At 42.8% G+C, this 18,218-nt stretch overlaps 1 protein-coding gene across 1 annotated transcript in view; it reads left to right on the top strand.

Moving 5' to 3' along the window:
- Positions 1–3,178, top strand: part of tafa5a (TAFA chemokine like family member 5a) — a gene marked incomplete at its 5' end in the record, with an annotated part of 197,039 nt that extends 193,861 nt beyond the window's left edge. The window contains 1 exon segment of the mRNA XM_080421528.1: positions 3,121–3,178. Coding sequence (XP_080277654.1) covers positions 3,121–3,129 — 9 coding nt within the window. The 3' untranslated portion in view covers positions 3,130–3,178.
- Between the last annotated feature and the right edge of the window lie 15,040 nt (positions 3,179–18,218).

The raw sequence follows: 18,218 nt of genomic DNA, 5'->3' as shown, positions 1-18,218 counted from the left end.
TCGGCTTGACTTGACTTGCCCACAACATAAAGACTTGGGACTCGACTTGGACTCGGACCGGAGCGACTTGAACAATTGTCTGCCACTTTGGCAAATAGCTGCGAAGCATCGTGTGCTTGTAGATCAGCTATTTTTGGATTTGACATTTTGTCTAGCACCTCTAGCTAGAGGTGCCAGACAAAATGTCAACTTTACAAAAGGAAAGGTGACATGATCATTCAAAGTGTTAGGGTTCATCCTCCAGGGTTTATGGAATGTACTCAGCAACTTTTATGGCCATATCCCACCTAAATAGATTTTGCGGTATGTTGTATGGGTCACCAAAATCACCAGGGTTCATCTATGGTCCACGAAGACGCACGATAAAAATACACAGTAATTCAGCCAGTAGTTTTCGAGATATGAGTGTGACCAAAGTAGTGGACGGACAGACGGACGGACGGACGCTTAACAGTGCGGCAAACTTCCTGTCAAGGAGACCCACGTTTGACCCCCTGAAAAAGGTCTCTTTCTCTCTCTCTGTCTCTCTCTCTCTCTCTTTCTTTCTCTGTCTTTCTCTGTCTTTCTCTCTCTCTCTCTCTCTCTCTCTCTCTCTCTCTGTCTCTCTCTCTCTTTGTCTCTCTCTCTCTGTCTCTCTCTCTCTCTCTCTCTCTCTCTCTCTCTCTCTCTCTCTCTCTCTCTCTCTCTCTCTCTCTCTCTCTCTCTCTGTCTCTCTCTCTCTTTGTCTCTCTCTCTCTCTCTCTCTGTCTCTCTCTCTCTTTGTCTCTCTCTCTCTCTCTCTCTCTCTCTCTCTCTCTCTCTCTCTCTCTCTCTCTCTCTCTCTCTCTCTCTCTCTCTCTCTCTCTCTCTCTCTCTCTCTCTGGGACCAGCCTGGTTAATTGATCCCTTTGGGCCTCATGAAGACAGAGCCAAGGCGCAGCTGCATGGAAGGACACGACCACAGAATCACCACTGTGGATGACATGATGATGTCATCATGATGACATGATGATGTCATCATGATGACATGATGATGTCATCATGATGTGGATGACAGCTGCTCGGCCACGGGACAAACGAGAGAAGAAGGGAGCAGAGTGTGAGCAAGACAGACTCAGTGGTGTAAAAAGTACTCAAATGTTTTACTTAAGTAAAAGTATCAATACTGCAAAGTAGAAAGTACTCTGTTACAAGTAAAAGTCAGGAATGCCAAATGTACTTGAGTAAAAGTACCAAAGTATTGGTATCAAAATGTGCTAAAGAACCAAAAGTAACATTACTAAAATGTTTGAAAATAGCCGATCTACAAGCTCACAACGCGTCGTGAGCTTGTAGATCAGCTTTCAAATAGCCTAGGTTTAAAAAAGGGCTAAAGTCGTTAATGTATGTTTTATAATAATCATAATTTATATCTGAAAAGTAACTAGTAACAAATAATTGTAGTGGAGTAAAAGTACAATATTTTGCCTCTGAGAGGGGTGCCGGAGAGAATAAGGACAACTGTCTTTCGGAGGACTGAGATTGATCTTCTATAAGTGATCAGAGCTGTGACAGGTCTCTGTGAGCGGGGGCTAATGGAAGTGCCCCCCCCCCCCCCCCGCCTGTGTTTCAGTCAACGTTTTGTCAGCGCAACTATCCACGGCATCCGGAAACCTCTCCCATTGGCCAAAGCCAGCGCCATTGTTTCCTATAACGAAGGAAGGAAGCGATTACGTGCTTTGTGTCGTGTCGCTGTGCCAGCACCTCCGATTTCAATAGAGGCAAGCGGGCAGGGTTACTCCGGCAAATTAGACGCACGCACCGCACCGCACCGCACCGCACCACACCACACCGCACCGCACCGCATCGCACGCACACACGCACACACGCACGCACGCGCACACAAACACTCAAGCACTCACTTGTTACTTAAGTAAATACCCTATTGTAAAAATAGTCTGTTACAAGTTCGGTATTCAAAATGTACTTGTGTAAAAGTACAAAAGTATTGGCATCAAAATGTACTGAAAGTACCAAACGTAAAAGTACTCATTATGCAGAATGTCCCACTTCACAAGTTTTCCGATGCATACAAATCTTTTGAAAATAGCAGATCTACAAGCTCACAACGTGTTGCATCGTGACGCGTTGTGAGCTTGTAGATCGGCTATTTTCAAACAGCCAAAGTATATAGGCTGAAGTTATTAATGTATGTTTTGTGATAATAATCAAAACCTACAAAGTAACTAGAAACTAAAGTTTTCTAATAATTGTATTGGAGTAAAATAAAAAATTTAGTACAAGAAAAAGTACTGAGAATTGGAAATACTCCAATACTTAAGTACAGTACTTGAGTACATGTACTTACTTTACACCACTGCCATTACACACAGGCATGCAATTATGCATACGCGTAAAACGTATAACGTGCACATGGCACGGACGTGTATTGTACACTCAATCATGAATATGCATGAGGGAATCATTTGCATCCATGCATAGCAGATGATACACAGGGAAACATAGACGTGTTAAGTTGAGAAACCCTCTTTGCAGCACATTTCTCACAGACGCCTGACTTTGTGCTCGTGTTGTATTTTCTCTGTTACGCTGCCATGTTGGCAAGCTATTGTATGCAGCCTCCTGTTTCACTCCCACACACACACACACACACACACACACACACACACACACACACACACACACACACACACACACACACACACACACACACACACACACACACACACACACACACACACACTTAACTAACTGTGTGGCACGATGCACAGCAACAATGCTTTTGTGTGGGGACGGAAGCGGCTGGTCGAGGTGGCTTTGGAAGGTACCTTGCCGCGTCGCTTGAGCTTTTTAAAGGCACTATAAATCACTGTTTGTCAACGTCGGGTCCAGGGACCAGGGTCCATTTGGTTCCATGTAAACACTGAGGATTTTTTTTTTTTACAAAGTGTAATAATAATAAAAACAAACATAATAATTTTATTAAGCACCTTTCTAAGAGCTCTGTGGATGCATTATTATTATTTAGTTTTATTATTTTGTCTAAATAGCGTATTCGTCTACGTAAAGCTCTTATCAACATCACCTTTAATCGTGACCCCTCCCCTCTCCCCCCTCCTCTCTTCCCGCCCTTTGTCCCAGGCTCTATGACGTGACCAGAGCCCTCCCTCCACCCCGCCCCCGCTCTATGGCGGAGAGCATTGATGACCTTTTGACAGACAGCCCGGACAAATCATCTACCGACGCCACGGCACCCCCCCCCGCCCGCCCCGCCCTGCCCCGCCCCGCCCCGCCCCTAACCCACCTAAACCAACCAGCGCCTGACTTTGTCCCCCGGAGGGAGGCAGGAAGAATCACAGAACAGCCTGAGCCAAGTGCTGAGGACCCCAACGGAGAGACGGAGGAGGACTGTGAAGTGCGTATTAGTCCAGTGGTTTACCAACATTTTCTGCCCACTTTAATTGTAGGATTTTTTTGGGCTATTAAAACCATTGCAGATATGCATATTTGTGCAAATCATTAAACACATATTTTTTAAAGCGAACATTTGTAAAATATGTTGTTCCAGGGACCCCCAGAAGCAAAATAAATAGTTAAAAATGTTGTTAAAAAAAATATGGTTTCAAAGATTTGCTAAAATGTTCAAGATTTAAAAAAAAAAAAGAAAGAAAAAAAAAGTATTTTTTGAATAGCCAAAGCATAAAATAATGGTTATAGCTTGAATATAAAATGACACAGATGCGTTCAAGGATTGAATGGGTTAAAATCTCCAAAGCGTGCTTCATGCGTTGGGTGAGCAATTCAAATGAATAGGAGGTTCTCTAGATATATTATAACTCTATGGTTGACTAGAATGATTACGCAATCACCACTGACTGCTGCCCCTGGTCACCGGTTTTCTGTGTAACATCCGTGCAAGTCTCCGTTGACAGAGACGAGCTTGTTCATCGATCAGGAAACGCCGCAGATTTTCTTTTTCCTTATTGGCAACAAATTAGGGCTTAAATGTAACGAAGTAACGCCATTAATTGGGGAAAAGGTAACTCAGTAAGCGAGTACTCTAATTGCAAAACTAACGCGTTAACACATCACCCGCCAAGGTATTGAACATCGTTTTGTTATCCCCTTGCCAGCGTAATTACCTTCATCCCATGATATTTGAAACGCCGTGGAGGAGACATTGTGTTCCAAAAAAACTAAAAAGGCGGAGGGAAGGGGTAGGCGGAGGGATCTGCGTATTCAGACGAACCACAACATTCCAACCGCGATCCGCCATTTTGGGGCTGGGGCACTCTGAAAACAGTGGTTTTCAATGCAAAAAAAACAGCAACTGAGTTACAGCTGTTTTTCTGAAAATCCCATAGCCACGGCGGGCGGAAGTGACGTTTTTTGGAATGATGTCACTTCCACATACTTCTTCTCTGATTGACGATGGATCATCCCAGAGCTGTGTTACGGTGCCTAAAACAGCCGGCCTATTTCTTTTAATAGAACGACTTTAAAAATGCGTATTGGCGGGCAAGTGCGCTATTTAATAGAGCGACTTGATGCGTGTATGGCAGGAATTGTGTTACGTTACTCCATTACCCCAAAAGAGGAAACAAACAACTATGATCTATTTTTGGCCAAACAGAGTTAAATGTATTTTTTTGTAATAATCTTCAGGTCCTTATCTATTGGCTTATCTAAATATCAGTGCAAGCAGACAGATGGTCACCCAGTGCTTTGGTCTTGTTGAATTTTGTTCTCCTCATAATGAATTCTACTTGTTTTACAGTTTTGGATTCATATGACAGCTGCAATAAAACTGCCGGTCCCACGTGTGTCTTTAACCGCTGAAAATAATCCATGTGTTGTGGCAATAACGGGAAGCGACATAGATTTTTTTGCAGTGTTTTCCTCCATTATATTGGCATGCCTTTGTATGTTGTCCTGGGAAGTATCGTGTCAATTACCAAGATTGGCGTCCAGACATTCAGCGTAAACGCAAAGGCGGCAGACATCCTCCTGATAATAATCCATGGGGTCAGGAAAACAGAGTAGAGCCCAGCCGTGTAGTAAATTTAACCCCTTTAAACCGGGAAATAATCGGTTGTCATTTTTTTAGATTTCTTTCGCTATTCAAAAATAGCAGATATACAAGAGCTTGTAGATCTGCTTTTTTTTTTTTTTTATCTGGATTTTCTTTGAATGAATATATATATTTTTAAAGCAAACATTGGTTTAGTGGTTCTCAAACATTTCCATGTCAAGGACCACCCAAAATTAGCTGTATTTGGCCGCGGACCCCCATCTCAAAATATGTTGTTCCAGGGACCCCCCCGGAAGCACAGATCGGTAAAAATGTTTGTTTTAAAACGTATATTCAATGATTTGCACAAAGTTTCCAAGATTTAAAAAAAAAAAAAAACAGATCTACAAGCTCATGAGCTTGTAGATCTGCTATTTTTTAATAGCCAAAATAAATCTTAAAAATGACACACAGATGCGTTCCCGGTCTCAAAGGGTTAACGTGCAGAGCAATAAAACGAACGAGGCTCTGGGTAATAAAAAAAAAAAAAAAGGACGAACCCAGGATGTACTATTTCAGAAAACCAGGCTCTTCTTGCTGGTCAATAATTTCAGTGTTTATGGGCCGGAGTTATGGTTCGCTGTGGAGAACGTCTGATCCCGGCGCTTTCCGGTCCAGACGGCATCATGTCTGCTGTATTTTTTTGGAGCTATAAATAGACGCAGGAAGACGGGAACGCATGCTGTGCAAACAAGATGCCGGCACACTGCATCATCTAGAAGAACATCATTACCGTCTTTATTCAGTAGCCCCGGTACTAGTAGACTATCCTACATCATCTTCAACCCAGGTACATTGGCAGCCATTATTATTAAGACCATGTGGGTCGAGGATAATGAGCCGTGGTGGAAAAAGTACTCAAATGTTTACTTAAGTAAAAGTACCAAATACTGCAATATAGAAATATACTCTGTTACAAGTAAAAGTCCGGAATTCAAAATGTACTTGGGTAAAAGTACAAAAGTATTGGCATCAAAATGTACAACAAAGAACCGAAAGTACTAAAATATTTGAAAATAGCAGATCTACAAGCTCACAACGCGTCGCGGATGCAGATAATGGGCGTACGGCGAGATCAATCAGCGCAATTAGCGCCATTATCTGGCCACATGAGGATGTACCGTGTGTGTGTGTGTGTGTGTGTGTGTGTGTGTGTGTGTGTGTGTGTGTGTGTGTGTGTGTGTGTGTGTGTGTGTGTGTGTGTGTGTGTGTGTGTGTGTGTGTGTGTGTGTGTGTGTGTGTGTGTGTGTCGGTGCGTGCGTGCGTGCGTGCGTGTGCGTCTGTCTGTGTGTCTGTGTGTCGGTCTGTCTGTCGGTGTGTCGGTGTGTCTGTGTGTGTGTGTGTGTCAGTGTCGGTGTCGGTGCGTGCGCGCGCGTGTGTGTGTGTGTGTCAGTGTCGGCAGTGGCACGTAGGTGTCGAACACTAGAGGATCGGGCCACGTAGCGACCCAAATTTCTAGTCGCATACAAATTGAAGATATAATTCCCTCCTTCATCTGCAAATCTATCCTGGTGGGAGGACCTTGTCGCTGATCTGATCGGAGTACAAGCGCCGCCAGTCTGTACGTAACGCATGGGTGTAGAATAGATTGGGGGGAAACGCTTTGATGTGCCGGAGCATTGCAGCGTGACATAAAGGACCCAGGCTACACCATGAACCCCATAGCTTAGTCTCTTTATGAGGAAACGGTTCGTCTAGGGGCCGGTTCATATACATGCGGGGGTCTCGATGCAATTTTGATCACATCAGCTGCTCCGAGCATAATCTGACATCACGTCATATAATGAGCAAATCCCCCCCCCTGTTATTAACCTATGGATCATTCTTAACCCATTAAGACCGGGAAAGCATCTGTGTCATTTTCTGATTTATTTGGCTGTTCAAAAATAGCAGATCTACAAGCTCATAGCGCGGCACCGAGTGCCGCGCTATGAGCTTGTGGATCTGCTATTTTAGAAAAATCGTGAAAATGTGTGCAAATCTTTGAATGTTTATATGTTTTTAAAGCATTTTTTTTTTAACTCAGATCTTTGCTTCAGGGGATTCTACAAATGTCTTCTAAAATCCTAACAGACTTCTGGAAAAACGTATGTTGTTATAATATCAGTGGTGCTCAGACTTTTTCATGTCAAGGACCCCCAAAATGATATGTATTTGGCAGCGGACCCCTATCTCAAAATATGTTGTTCCAGGGACCCCCCAGAAGCAAAGATTTGACTTGAATATGTTCACTTTAAAATTATATATATTCAAAGATTTGCGCACATGTTCAAGATTTTTCAAAAATAGCAGATCTACAAGCTCGTAGCGCGGCACTCGGTGCCGCGCTATGAGCTTGTAGATCTGCTATTTTTGAATAGCCAAAGTATAAAATAATGGTTACAGTGGTTAGACAGATGCGTCCTTAATGGGTTAATCTATCTCACTAGATAGTGTTATTCATATTCATATCCATGGATCCCGAGAACCTCTTCCCAAAGAATAAGTTTGAAAACCATTGTTTCTTAACCCGCGGCCCTCTCTCTGGTGGGACCGCAAATAATTAACGACGTTTTGACAACGTTTTGAGCTTGAATTTGAATCCGGAAAAAGGAACAGTTTTGGACAAATGAGGTTTCCACTCGACAGAGACGATATGCACGTCAAAGCATCTCACTTCTCTGAGGGACAGAAAGCCACGTGTCACTTCTGTGAAAAATGTCCCTCAATTACCTTTTTTCACTGAACAAAAACGAAATAAAAACTAAGCTACGATGACTAAGACTAAGACTAAATATATTGACAATTTCGTCAACAAATAAAAACTAGACTAAAATGTTAGTGAGGGATCTAGAGGAGAAGAGATCCAGTAGAACTAAAAGACAAGACATTTTATGTTTGGTTGCGCTCGGGTGTTGCGCTCTGAAAATAGCCGATCTACAAGCTCACAAAGCGTCGCAGCGCGACGCTTTGTGAGCTTGTAGATCTGCTATTTTGCAACCAAGTATGCAACCAAGTGTAAAATCAGCCATTACGTCGCCATCAAGGCACCGCCAACATACATTTTAGTCGACTAAATCAATTATGGATTTAGTCGACTAAAACTTAATATTTAGTTGACTAAAACTAGACAAAAACTAAAACATTTCAGATGACTAAAATATGACTAAAACTAAATGGAATTTGCTGTCAAAAATCAACACTTCCATGAGGTGTTTCTGCGGTTCATGCATCGACCATGGCAGGGCGCGGCATGTCAATATAAGTATTGACTGGTACGCCCAGTGGCGTAACGGAGGGGTAGCAAGTGATACGGTGCGGGGGGCCACCAGCAGGGGGGGCCCTGCCTGCGCTGATACAAATATTTTTACAGCAAAAAAAAAGAAAAAAGTTGATTTATATTGGTCAAATAGAACCGAATTAGACCGAATTAGACCCGATTTTTATCAGGTTGTGCACGCACATGCACTGCGCGCGCGTGCATGTGCGTGAAACTCCCGCGGGGAGGCCCGCGATTCTGCGTTACGTCACTGGGTACGCCGCCTGCTACCGTCACGACAAAAGCCGGCTGTTATAGTGTCATACTTTTTACTGCATGGCCAAACGCTCTGTCTGGGCTTGTGAAAGCAGGCTCTAGCCAGCTGAAACTGCACTTGTACTCAAGGGCCTGTGGCCGCACGGCCGTACAATATATACCTTTCTATACCTCTGCATCCCAAGCATGGCAAATAGTGTCTCTTGCAGTTGTACGACATAAACTAGATCAGTGCGGTCATTTCCAGGTAATGATGATCACCCCGGCGCTCGTGCATTTTTATTCATTGGCCAGATTAATCTCATATCCGTTTCAAACTCATTCCCCTCCGTTTCTTAATAGAAGGCGTCTATTTCCCCGAGATGAGATTGGTGTGAGAGATTTAAAGACAGCCTTTTTGCCACAGGGTGGGCGTAACAAAAGAGAGACGGAGAATGAGAGAGTGTGAGATTGTGTGTGTGTGTGTGTATATGCATGTGTGAGTGAGATACAGAGAAGAGGTTTATAGCCTATAGTCTAACGCTAACGATGATGATTGTTGAGTTTCTGAACAAGAAAGACACCTTTGCAGACACAGAATGTGTAACGGTTTGAATAGCAGAAGGCCCATTTCACTGTCTTGTCTTCTCTTTAAATCAATTTGCTTTCAAATCCCATCTCTGGAGCTAAAGGAGAGAGCCAGACCAAAATACATGTGGATTGTATCTGCCTATAATCAGTCACCAACATACCTGATGCACTTGACCTTTTTCATAGAAGCTCCTGTTCTCCATTCTGTGTTCTCGAAACAGTGCATGTGTGAGTGCCAGGACACTACATGGAGACGGCACGACGAAAATAGCCGAATTAGCGATATGCTCTAAGCTCCATTCTAGCTGTGGGAGGGGTCTGCAGAATGGAGAACAGGGGCTTCTATGAAAAAAGTCAACTGTATCGGGTATGTTGGTGACTGATTATAGGCAGATCAAATCCACATGTATTTTGGTCTGGCTCTCTCCTTTTAAGGATAATTAAGTGCATGCCATACTCGTCTCATTCCCAGCCCATCTCCATTCAAACCGTGTACCTATTACATGAGGCTAACAGCAAGACAACGGAACGGAATTGTCCTCCCGCAGCATAGGGTACGTGAGTGAAATTTCGCTCATGCTCTGGTTTATCACATGTACTGCAACATGTACTTTATTTCAACAAAGTTGAAGCCTCTTCTATCTCCATATCTTTACTTTTTGTGTTATTTCTGAAATTAACACCCTAATGTCGAAAAAGTCAAATAACGGCCACGATATCGGACAAAACCGACATATTGGTCGGGCTCTTTGCTAGCCCGGGACCAGACCAATCTGCGAGTGCAAAAAAAAAATGTCACTCTGCGATTTGGGTCTGGCACCGCTCCATAGAGAATCCATTTCCTGCTCCAGAAGACGTGGGTTACCAATCAGGGCCCAGTATTCCAATATGGGAGACTGTAATTGGTAGTTGGTTGTAGGTCTAACCAATTGCGTCGAGGGCCATTGTCTTGATCCCGCCCCTTGGGGAAAAAAAACGTCCTCATGGAAGCACCAGACTCGTATCCACACAGTGATATAGTCTGAAGCACCAGACTCATATCCACGCAGTGATATAGTCTGTATATATATATATATATATATATATATATATATATATATATATATATATATATATATATATATATATATATATACACCAGACTCATATCCACACAGTGATATAGTCTGGCTACGCCAGGCTAGCTCTTTGCAGCCTCTGTAATGGTGGAGATTAGTGTGAATGAAAGCGTCTTGGAAGGCATCCGTATCCTTATACCAAGTTGTGATGGGAGACTCGCGGGGGCCAGATGACGAGGGGAGGGGCCAGATGGCGAGGGGAGGGGCCAGATGGCGAAGGGGAGGGGCATCCCTGATTCATTGTTTTCAGCAGCAGATTCATTGTTTCTCTGTCTCCTGCACCGCAAGGGTTTTGGATATGAGTTTAACACACCCTGAAGAATTTCTGAATATTTGACTGCCAGAACACTTGACTTCTAAGTGAGCCGTTTGGCTTTTTATCAGTGTTCTGCCATCACAGTAGTGTGGATTTTGACGGCTCATTTTTATTCAGTTTTAGTCATAGTCTTTTTAGTCATATTTTAGTCATCTGAAATGTTTTACTGTTAGTCTAGGTTTAGTCGATTAATTATCATAGGATTATAGTCGACTAAATCTACAGTTGATTTAGTCGACTAAAATATATTTTGCCGGTGCCTTGATGGCGTCATAATGACTGATTTTACACTTGGTTGCATGCTGAAAATAGCCGATCTACAAGCTCACAACGCGTCGCAGCGCAACGCGTTGTGAGCTTTTAGATCTGCTATTTTCAGAGCGCAACACCTGAGCGCAACCAAACATAAAATGACTTGTCTTTTAGTTCTACTGGATCTCTTCTCCACTAGATCCCTCACTAACATTTTTCGTCAACATTTTTGTTGACGAAATTGTCAATATATTTAGTCTTAGTTTTAGTTTTTATTTAGTTTTCAGCAGTGAAAAAAGGTAGTCGACCAACATTTTCGTCATAGTTTTAGTCGACGAAATCAACACTACATCACAGTGCTGTGAAATTAAAGTGTTGGGTTGCACACACACTATTCCTTTAAAAAAAACACACACACAGAAAGAAATATTGAAAATAATTCACCCCCGTGAATTTGATCTGATATTATCTGACCCCAGGTGGGAAGTGTGAATGCAAAAATGATGAATGTTCTCGGAGTTGTTTTGGCGGGTTCCATTTCGCCCATCAGCTTGTGTTTGCGCTTAAGTTGTGATGCTTTTATTTATAGACAAATGTTAACCACTTCCATGAACGGCAGCTATGTTATAGTTGTGAATAATGTCTTGCTCTAGTAGATCGCCTATTTTCCGGCGAATACTGACCTGAAAGTGAAAAGAGAAAAAGTTTGAATATGTTAAGTTATTGCGAACGCGGAAGGAGGCGCGGCGAATGTGAATGTGTGAATTTAGACACAGCCTGCAAAACACACACACACACACACACACACACACACACACACACACACACACACACACATACACACACACACACACACACACACACACACACACACACACACACACACACACACACACACACACACACACACACACACACACACACACACACACACACAATGTTCTCTCCCCATCACAGTGAAATAACACGGATTACAAGTCCGTACATACACAATATTTTCGAGCTGCGTTCGCTTCCAGCGTTCGCGCGTCTTACTTGTATACTATACAGTACACTTTTGTATGTCCAGCCAGAGAGGATACACGCGGTTCCAGACGCATGGCTTTTAAATTAATTGCTACATCTCTGGGAACAAGAGCTGTCATCGTCACCCCTTATGTTCACAGCCTCCGTGTGCCGATCCTGACCTCTTTGCATGTGCTGTTCGGCTGTTCTTCATGGCCAGACAGGAGCATCTGTTTATGCTGCTGGAGAAAAGATTGCAATCTTTTCTTTTGATAACCTCTCGCAACGCGTTGTGAGCTTGAAGATCTGCCAAACATATTGGAGCACACACAGGAGGGTGACTGCCTAGTATAGATAGTATAGGAGTGGTTGGAACATTTATTAAAACAATTTAAGCATCTCAACAAATGCACAAAAATAGCACAAAAATAGCACCAACTAGAGAAAGTGCTCCTCAGAGCACAGGTCTCCACCATGTCAGGTAGGTTATTGTGGGCCAGCAATGTTGATGGAATATGAAGAATCGGACAGATCCAACTTGATCACATGACTGAAGGGATAATGTGTACCGCTTTGCGTGATGTTTGGACACAATTTGTAGGAGCAATATCACTAAAATAGGCTATCTATAAGTGAGCTCGTAGTTTGCGTATTTTTGCTATTTTTAAAACATTTTGAAGGAAAAAAGACAGACCCCCAAAATGAAATATTGTTTTAATTGATTAAATCAAGTAGTTATATTAACGGTTGCACCCCTACAATTTTGTACACTATTATGTACTTCAACTCTCTCTCAGCTGAGGGGTCCTTGTCCTGAAAAACATTTTGTTTCGTCTTGTGTCTCACATTTTGTTTCGTCTTGTTTCACAGGCCTCAGCCATTGGACGGTGACACCAGGAAGTGATCGACCAATCTCCCCTCTCCCTGCATACGGAACAAACAACCCTCTCTCTCCCTGTCCCGTGTCACCGACATCGCCCGGCGGTCTCGTGACCACACCCTCCTCCCTGCCGTCGATGTCCCGCTGTCTGTCATCGGATCGACCCATTGCCTCCGCCTAACGCTCCAATCTTATCATGCCTGCTTCGTCCCCAACTCCCCCTCCCCCCCCACCCCCCAAGCCCCCTCTTTCTCACCAGAACACCCCCCCCCCCCCCCCCTCCACCCCTCCACTTGGCCCGGAGACTGCTCAGTGCTGTGGACAGGCCCTCTAGTGGGAGCTGACCTTAAGGCGCCCTTGCATATCTTTTTTTCTTTTTTTACATAGACCAAAGAGAATAAAAAGGACAACAAGTGTGTGATCATTGTTCCAGAGCAGCAGAGGACCATCTGGCCAAAAAGCAGACACACACACTTTATGGACCGGCTGTTGTCTCGTCCGTCGCGGCGCCATGTGACCGGCGCCTATACACGCAAATAGAGACGCACAAACACAAACTGGATGGGACACACGCCTACACACACACACGTACACACACGTACACACACACACACACACACACACACACACACACACACACACACACACACACACACACACACACACACACACACACACACACACACACACACACACACACACTGTACTGTACTGTACACAATCAACCTTTAAAACTTTTGCGGACACGTTTGTTTGGTTTTTCGGACTAAGCCCACCACTGTATTTTGGCCAACTGGAGATAATATTGCATAATATACAGTATATCTGTGTATTCCCCCCCCCCCCCAAAAAGAAAAGAAAGAATTGTCGGATTTCCTTTTTCTTTTTTTTTTATCCATGGATGGGACGATTTGAACGTTTGGTTGTCGTGGTGACGGAGCGGTTGGTTGCCGTGGTGACGGAGGCGGGTCATTAAGAGTACAAAACCACTCCTCGGGACGTATCGGACCTGTCGAGTTTGAAAGACCAGCGAGCAAGCAAGCGTGAGGAAAATGTCATTAAATGTATTTTGAAAGTCCTAAAAGTTATATATTTAACAGTTTTATATGTTGTACCTTTGTAGACAAGCTTATTGGACATAAAATAACGAGAAAAAAGCAAGAAAAAAAACTAATGTGGTTGCCGATTTAGTAGGATGTGAACAAAACGAAGAAAGGAAAAAAACAGAAAAAATAAAACAACGCTATTGTTCCCATCACTGCTGTCGCGTAGTCCAGAGATGTTTCTGTTCAACTCATCCGGTAGACGCTTTATTCTCACGGTCTCACGCTCTTCCAAATGGTCCTCGGTAACCGTCTATCAGCAACAACAACTTAACAACAACAACAACAATAGCAAACAGAAACGGATCAAGTGATTCACCGACTGACTGGCCTGCAGTCAAGCGGACGTTAAAGGTTCTATGACATTCATTTTCACTTAAAAAAAAAATAAATACAAAATTGGGGGGGTTTTATGACCTCAATTACACCCAAAAAACCTGAACTTTGAACATTCAGTGGATTTTCTGTGGTCTGGGGTTTTCTGAATAATTAGGCTGAAAAGTAATCTGTGATTGCCCCTTGGAGAGTGAAGTCACAGGCCATTAATCCCGCCCACTCTCCTCCTCGCCCCTCCCCTCCCCTATCCTTTCCTTTGGGGGGGGGGCGGAGCAGAGGCGATGATTGACAGGCACAATCCCTCAACAGCGACACCCGCAGGCAAATAATTCTTTTTTTCATTGCAGTTGAAAAGGCTTTAGAAATGTGAGAGAAAAACACCTGCAATGGCTCACTGGAGTGGAATTTTCAGTTAAAACTCTTTATACACGTTTGAAGGACCATGACCAAGACTTTTAATGTGTGGTAAAACTGAATGTCATGAAACCTTTAACATATCTGTGGTCGTCAGTGGAAGCCACTTGAACCTGCTACTTTGCTATGATATGGTATCGTACAAGGTGTGGACCTCTTCAATGGCTTTTGATCTGTTAACCACTTAAACCCTATTATACCGTTAATACCAGAATCCCCCAGGGCTCTATACTAGGCCCCGTCATTTCTTTCCCCCCTCGACACCAAATATTTTCCGGCAAAAAAAACAGACGACCTACAAGCTCGCAATGCGCCGCAACGCAGCGCGTCGTGAGCTTGTAGATCGACCTATTTGTTTTGCCGAATGTTCGCCCCCCCCCCGGGAAAGGGGACACTATAAGGGTTCACGTGGTTAATTTATTTTTTTGTGCTTGTGTTTGTTCGCACAACATGTGGCCACCTCTCTCTATCTCTCTCTCTCTCTCTCTCTCTCTCTCATTTTCGTTGCGAAGAAGGTGAGAAGGAGAAAGATGGAGCAGGGGGTGGGTGGGGGTGGGTGGGGGCGGGCGGGGGGGGGGAGGGGGGTTGGAGGCATCGCGTGGGAGTATTAGAGTCATTTACGTGAGATACTTTTTTATCATGAAATATTTTAAGAATAAATTAAATACATGAAAGAAATTCCACCTGCCGAAATAGGGTGTTTTTTTTATTTTATTCTGAGGTGTGTTGTTGACTCTCATTCCTTGCTACTCTACATATTGCTTGCCGTCTCAAAACCAGGGCATTTCTCATTTCTAGGCTATCCCTGTCAAACATTGAACATCTTACATGAGAGCTTTTCATTGACAGTAATTATTTAATTAAAAACAACGTAACATTTTAAAATACATTCCTTGTAGCCTAATCTGAATACAAGTATAGATTGCTTAAATGTGTTGTTTTTAACCTGGAACCTGTGTCACTTTTGATTTCTTTGGCTATTCAAAAATAGCAGATATACAAGCTCGTAGCGCGGCACCGAGTGTCGCGCTATGAGCTTGTAGATCTGCTATTTTAGAAAAATCTTGAAAAAAAATGTTTTAGATTTTTTTCAAAAAAACTGTTAGGATTTAGAAAACATTTTTAAGAATCGCCTCAGGTCTTAATGGGTTAATTAAATAATTACAATCAATGGAATTCCGAAAATGTCATTTTACGCCCTATGGCCTATGCGCTACCAAGCCCTCCGTGAAAAAGCCGATCAATAACGTGTCGCAATGTGACAAATTGTGAGCTTTGTTTTGTCACAGTCTCTCATTTAGCACTGAAACAAACCCAAACGACGCAGATTCTGCAAACATATAATGCCACAAAACCCACTAATAATGTTACGTTCCTGTTGATTTGAAATCCGTCTCATTTCTAGATTCCAGACCTAGAGTCTTCTTATTAATTCAAATAGTAAAAATCAACATGATATTGATGTTTTATTAAATAAAAATAAATGCTGTTCTGAGTTTGTAATGTTATACAGTATATTGGCATTACGTTGGAATGATATTTGTTTGGGTTTGTGTGCTAAAAGAATGACGTACAATGTAAGTCAATTACTGGGATACTATTACTGGGATATCGATCTCTACGGCGCTATTGACCCTATATCACCAATATTTGGAGTTACTTCATGGCAAGATAACTACACAACCTAAACCTCTACCGATGTGTGATTGTGCTTTTAAAGGAAAACAAAACCAAATAACTGACTATTAAGATGAAGCTTAGGCCTCACACACTTCCATTGCTAAAGTGTGGGGGGTCCCATGTCATCAATCCTGCCTATACAGCGCTAAATCCAGGCGCGGCGATCTATGGGACTCTATTGGTATTGGATTTTGGGGACCCGCTATGAGGCCCTCAGTCAACGTTTCAACACATCATCTCTGTCTTAATCCTCTGATCAATAGGGTCTGACGGGGTTGAAATAACACAATAAAGTAGATTTAGTGGTGTGTGTGTGTGTGTGTGTGTGTGTGTGTGTGTGTGTGTGTGTGTGTGTGTGTGTGTGTGTGTGTGTGTGTGTGTGTGTGTGTGTGTGTGTGTGTGTGTGTGTGTGTGTGTGTGTGTGTGTGTGTGTGTGTGCGTGCGTGCGTGCGTGCGTGCGTGCGTGCGTGCGTGCGTGCGTGTGTGTGTTGTGACATCGGTTCGATTTTGATTTAGGTAAAAGAAATGCGAGCAAACACAATATAACTTAAACCCCGGATATACACATGACAGCATAATGAAATCAAAACATAAAAACCCAAATCTAAAGTGTGTCAGTACGTAGTCTGTAGCTTATTCCATACCACTATGTTCACACTTTCTTGTTTTGCTAAGCCTCTGCATGATGGTTTAGAGGTTCTTCTTCAGCATAGTTTGGTGGTGTAATGGTTCTATATAGCAGTACATTAGTGCTACTGTATATTCTATGGCACCTTTTAACCCATTAAGACCTGAGGCGATTCCTTAAAATGTTTTCTAAATCCTAACAGTTTTTTTTTTTAAATCTGAAAAATATTTTTTCACGATTTTTCAAAAATAGCAGATCTACAAGCTTGTAGCGCGGCACTCGGTGCCGCGCTATGAGCTTGTATATCTGCTATTTTTGAATAGCCAAAGAAATCTAAAGTGACACAGATGCGTTCCAGGTATTAATGGGTTAAGATGTGTGCTATACATCACACCAAAAGAGGTTCCTCCGTTATGACGAGCAATAATTATAGCCACTCTGTTTAGCGTTCTTGTGCAGGGTGTATGTCTTTAAACAGTATGGAATGTATGGAATATGCATTCAGGTTATTGTTCTTCATCACCATTTCACGAGATTACTCTCATTGGGTGACGGTGCCCCCTGTGCGACCTCACCCAGCCTATTAGAGTTGTTACACAAACGTGAGTCATCTCACTCATGATTCAGAGAACCTGATTCAAAGAAGCTTTCGAGCACTTCGTGGAGCGGCAGGAATTGAGCCAAATGGAACCAAAAGTTCCCATTTGTACCCTCTCAGAGTTAACCCATTTAGACTTGCAACGCATCTGTGTGTCATTTTAAGATTTCTTTGGGCTATTCAAAAATAGCAGATATACAAGCTCGTAGCTTGTAGATCTGCTATTTTAAAAAAATCGTGAACATTTGTGCGAATCTTTGAATATATATATTTTTTTTTATTTTAAGCCAAAATTTGGTCCTTGACATGAAAAATGTTTGAGGACTACTGAAATTATAGCAACATAATTTCTTTAAAAACACTTTAGAAGACATTTGTAGAATCTCCCAGAAGCAAAGATTTGAGTTAAAATGTTCACTTGAAAAACACAAATATATATATTTATACTCAAAGATGTGCACGAATTGTCAAGATAAAAAAAAAGAAATAGCAGACCTACAAGCTCATAGTGCGGCACTCGGTAATAGCCAAAGAGATGAAAAATGACACAGATGCGTTTCAGGTCTTAAGGGGTTAAACAAACCTTCAGGATTTGACTGTGTTCCCACAGCGATTATCTGAAGTAGTGGTTCACCCGTATAGCACTAAGTAGTCGTCTGTCATCGCCGTAGCGCCGTAGCGGCCCTCATCACATCAACGCGGCTGTTACAAGCACGTCAGCGCGTCTGACACATTATCGCCCCGGCAGATGTAA

This window comes from Gymnoscopelus braueri (genome assembly GCF_963280865.1).
Source record: "Gymnoscopelus braueri genome assembly, chromosome: 23".
NCBI lineage: Eukaryota > Metazoa > Chordata > Actinopteri > Myctophiformes > Myctophidae > Gymnoscopelus > Gymnoscopelus braueri.
The sequence above is the reverse complement of the archived record's forward strand: the minus strand, read 5'-3'. Positions and strand labels throughout refer to the sequence as shown.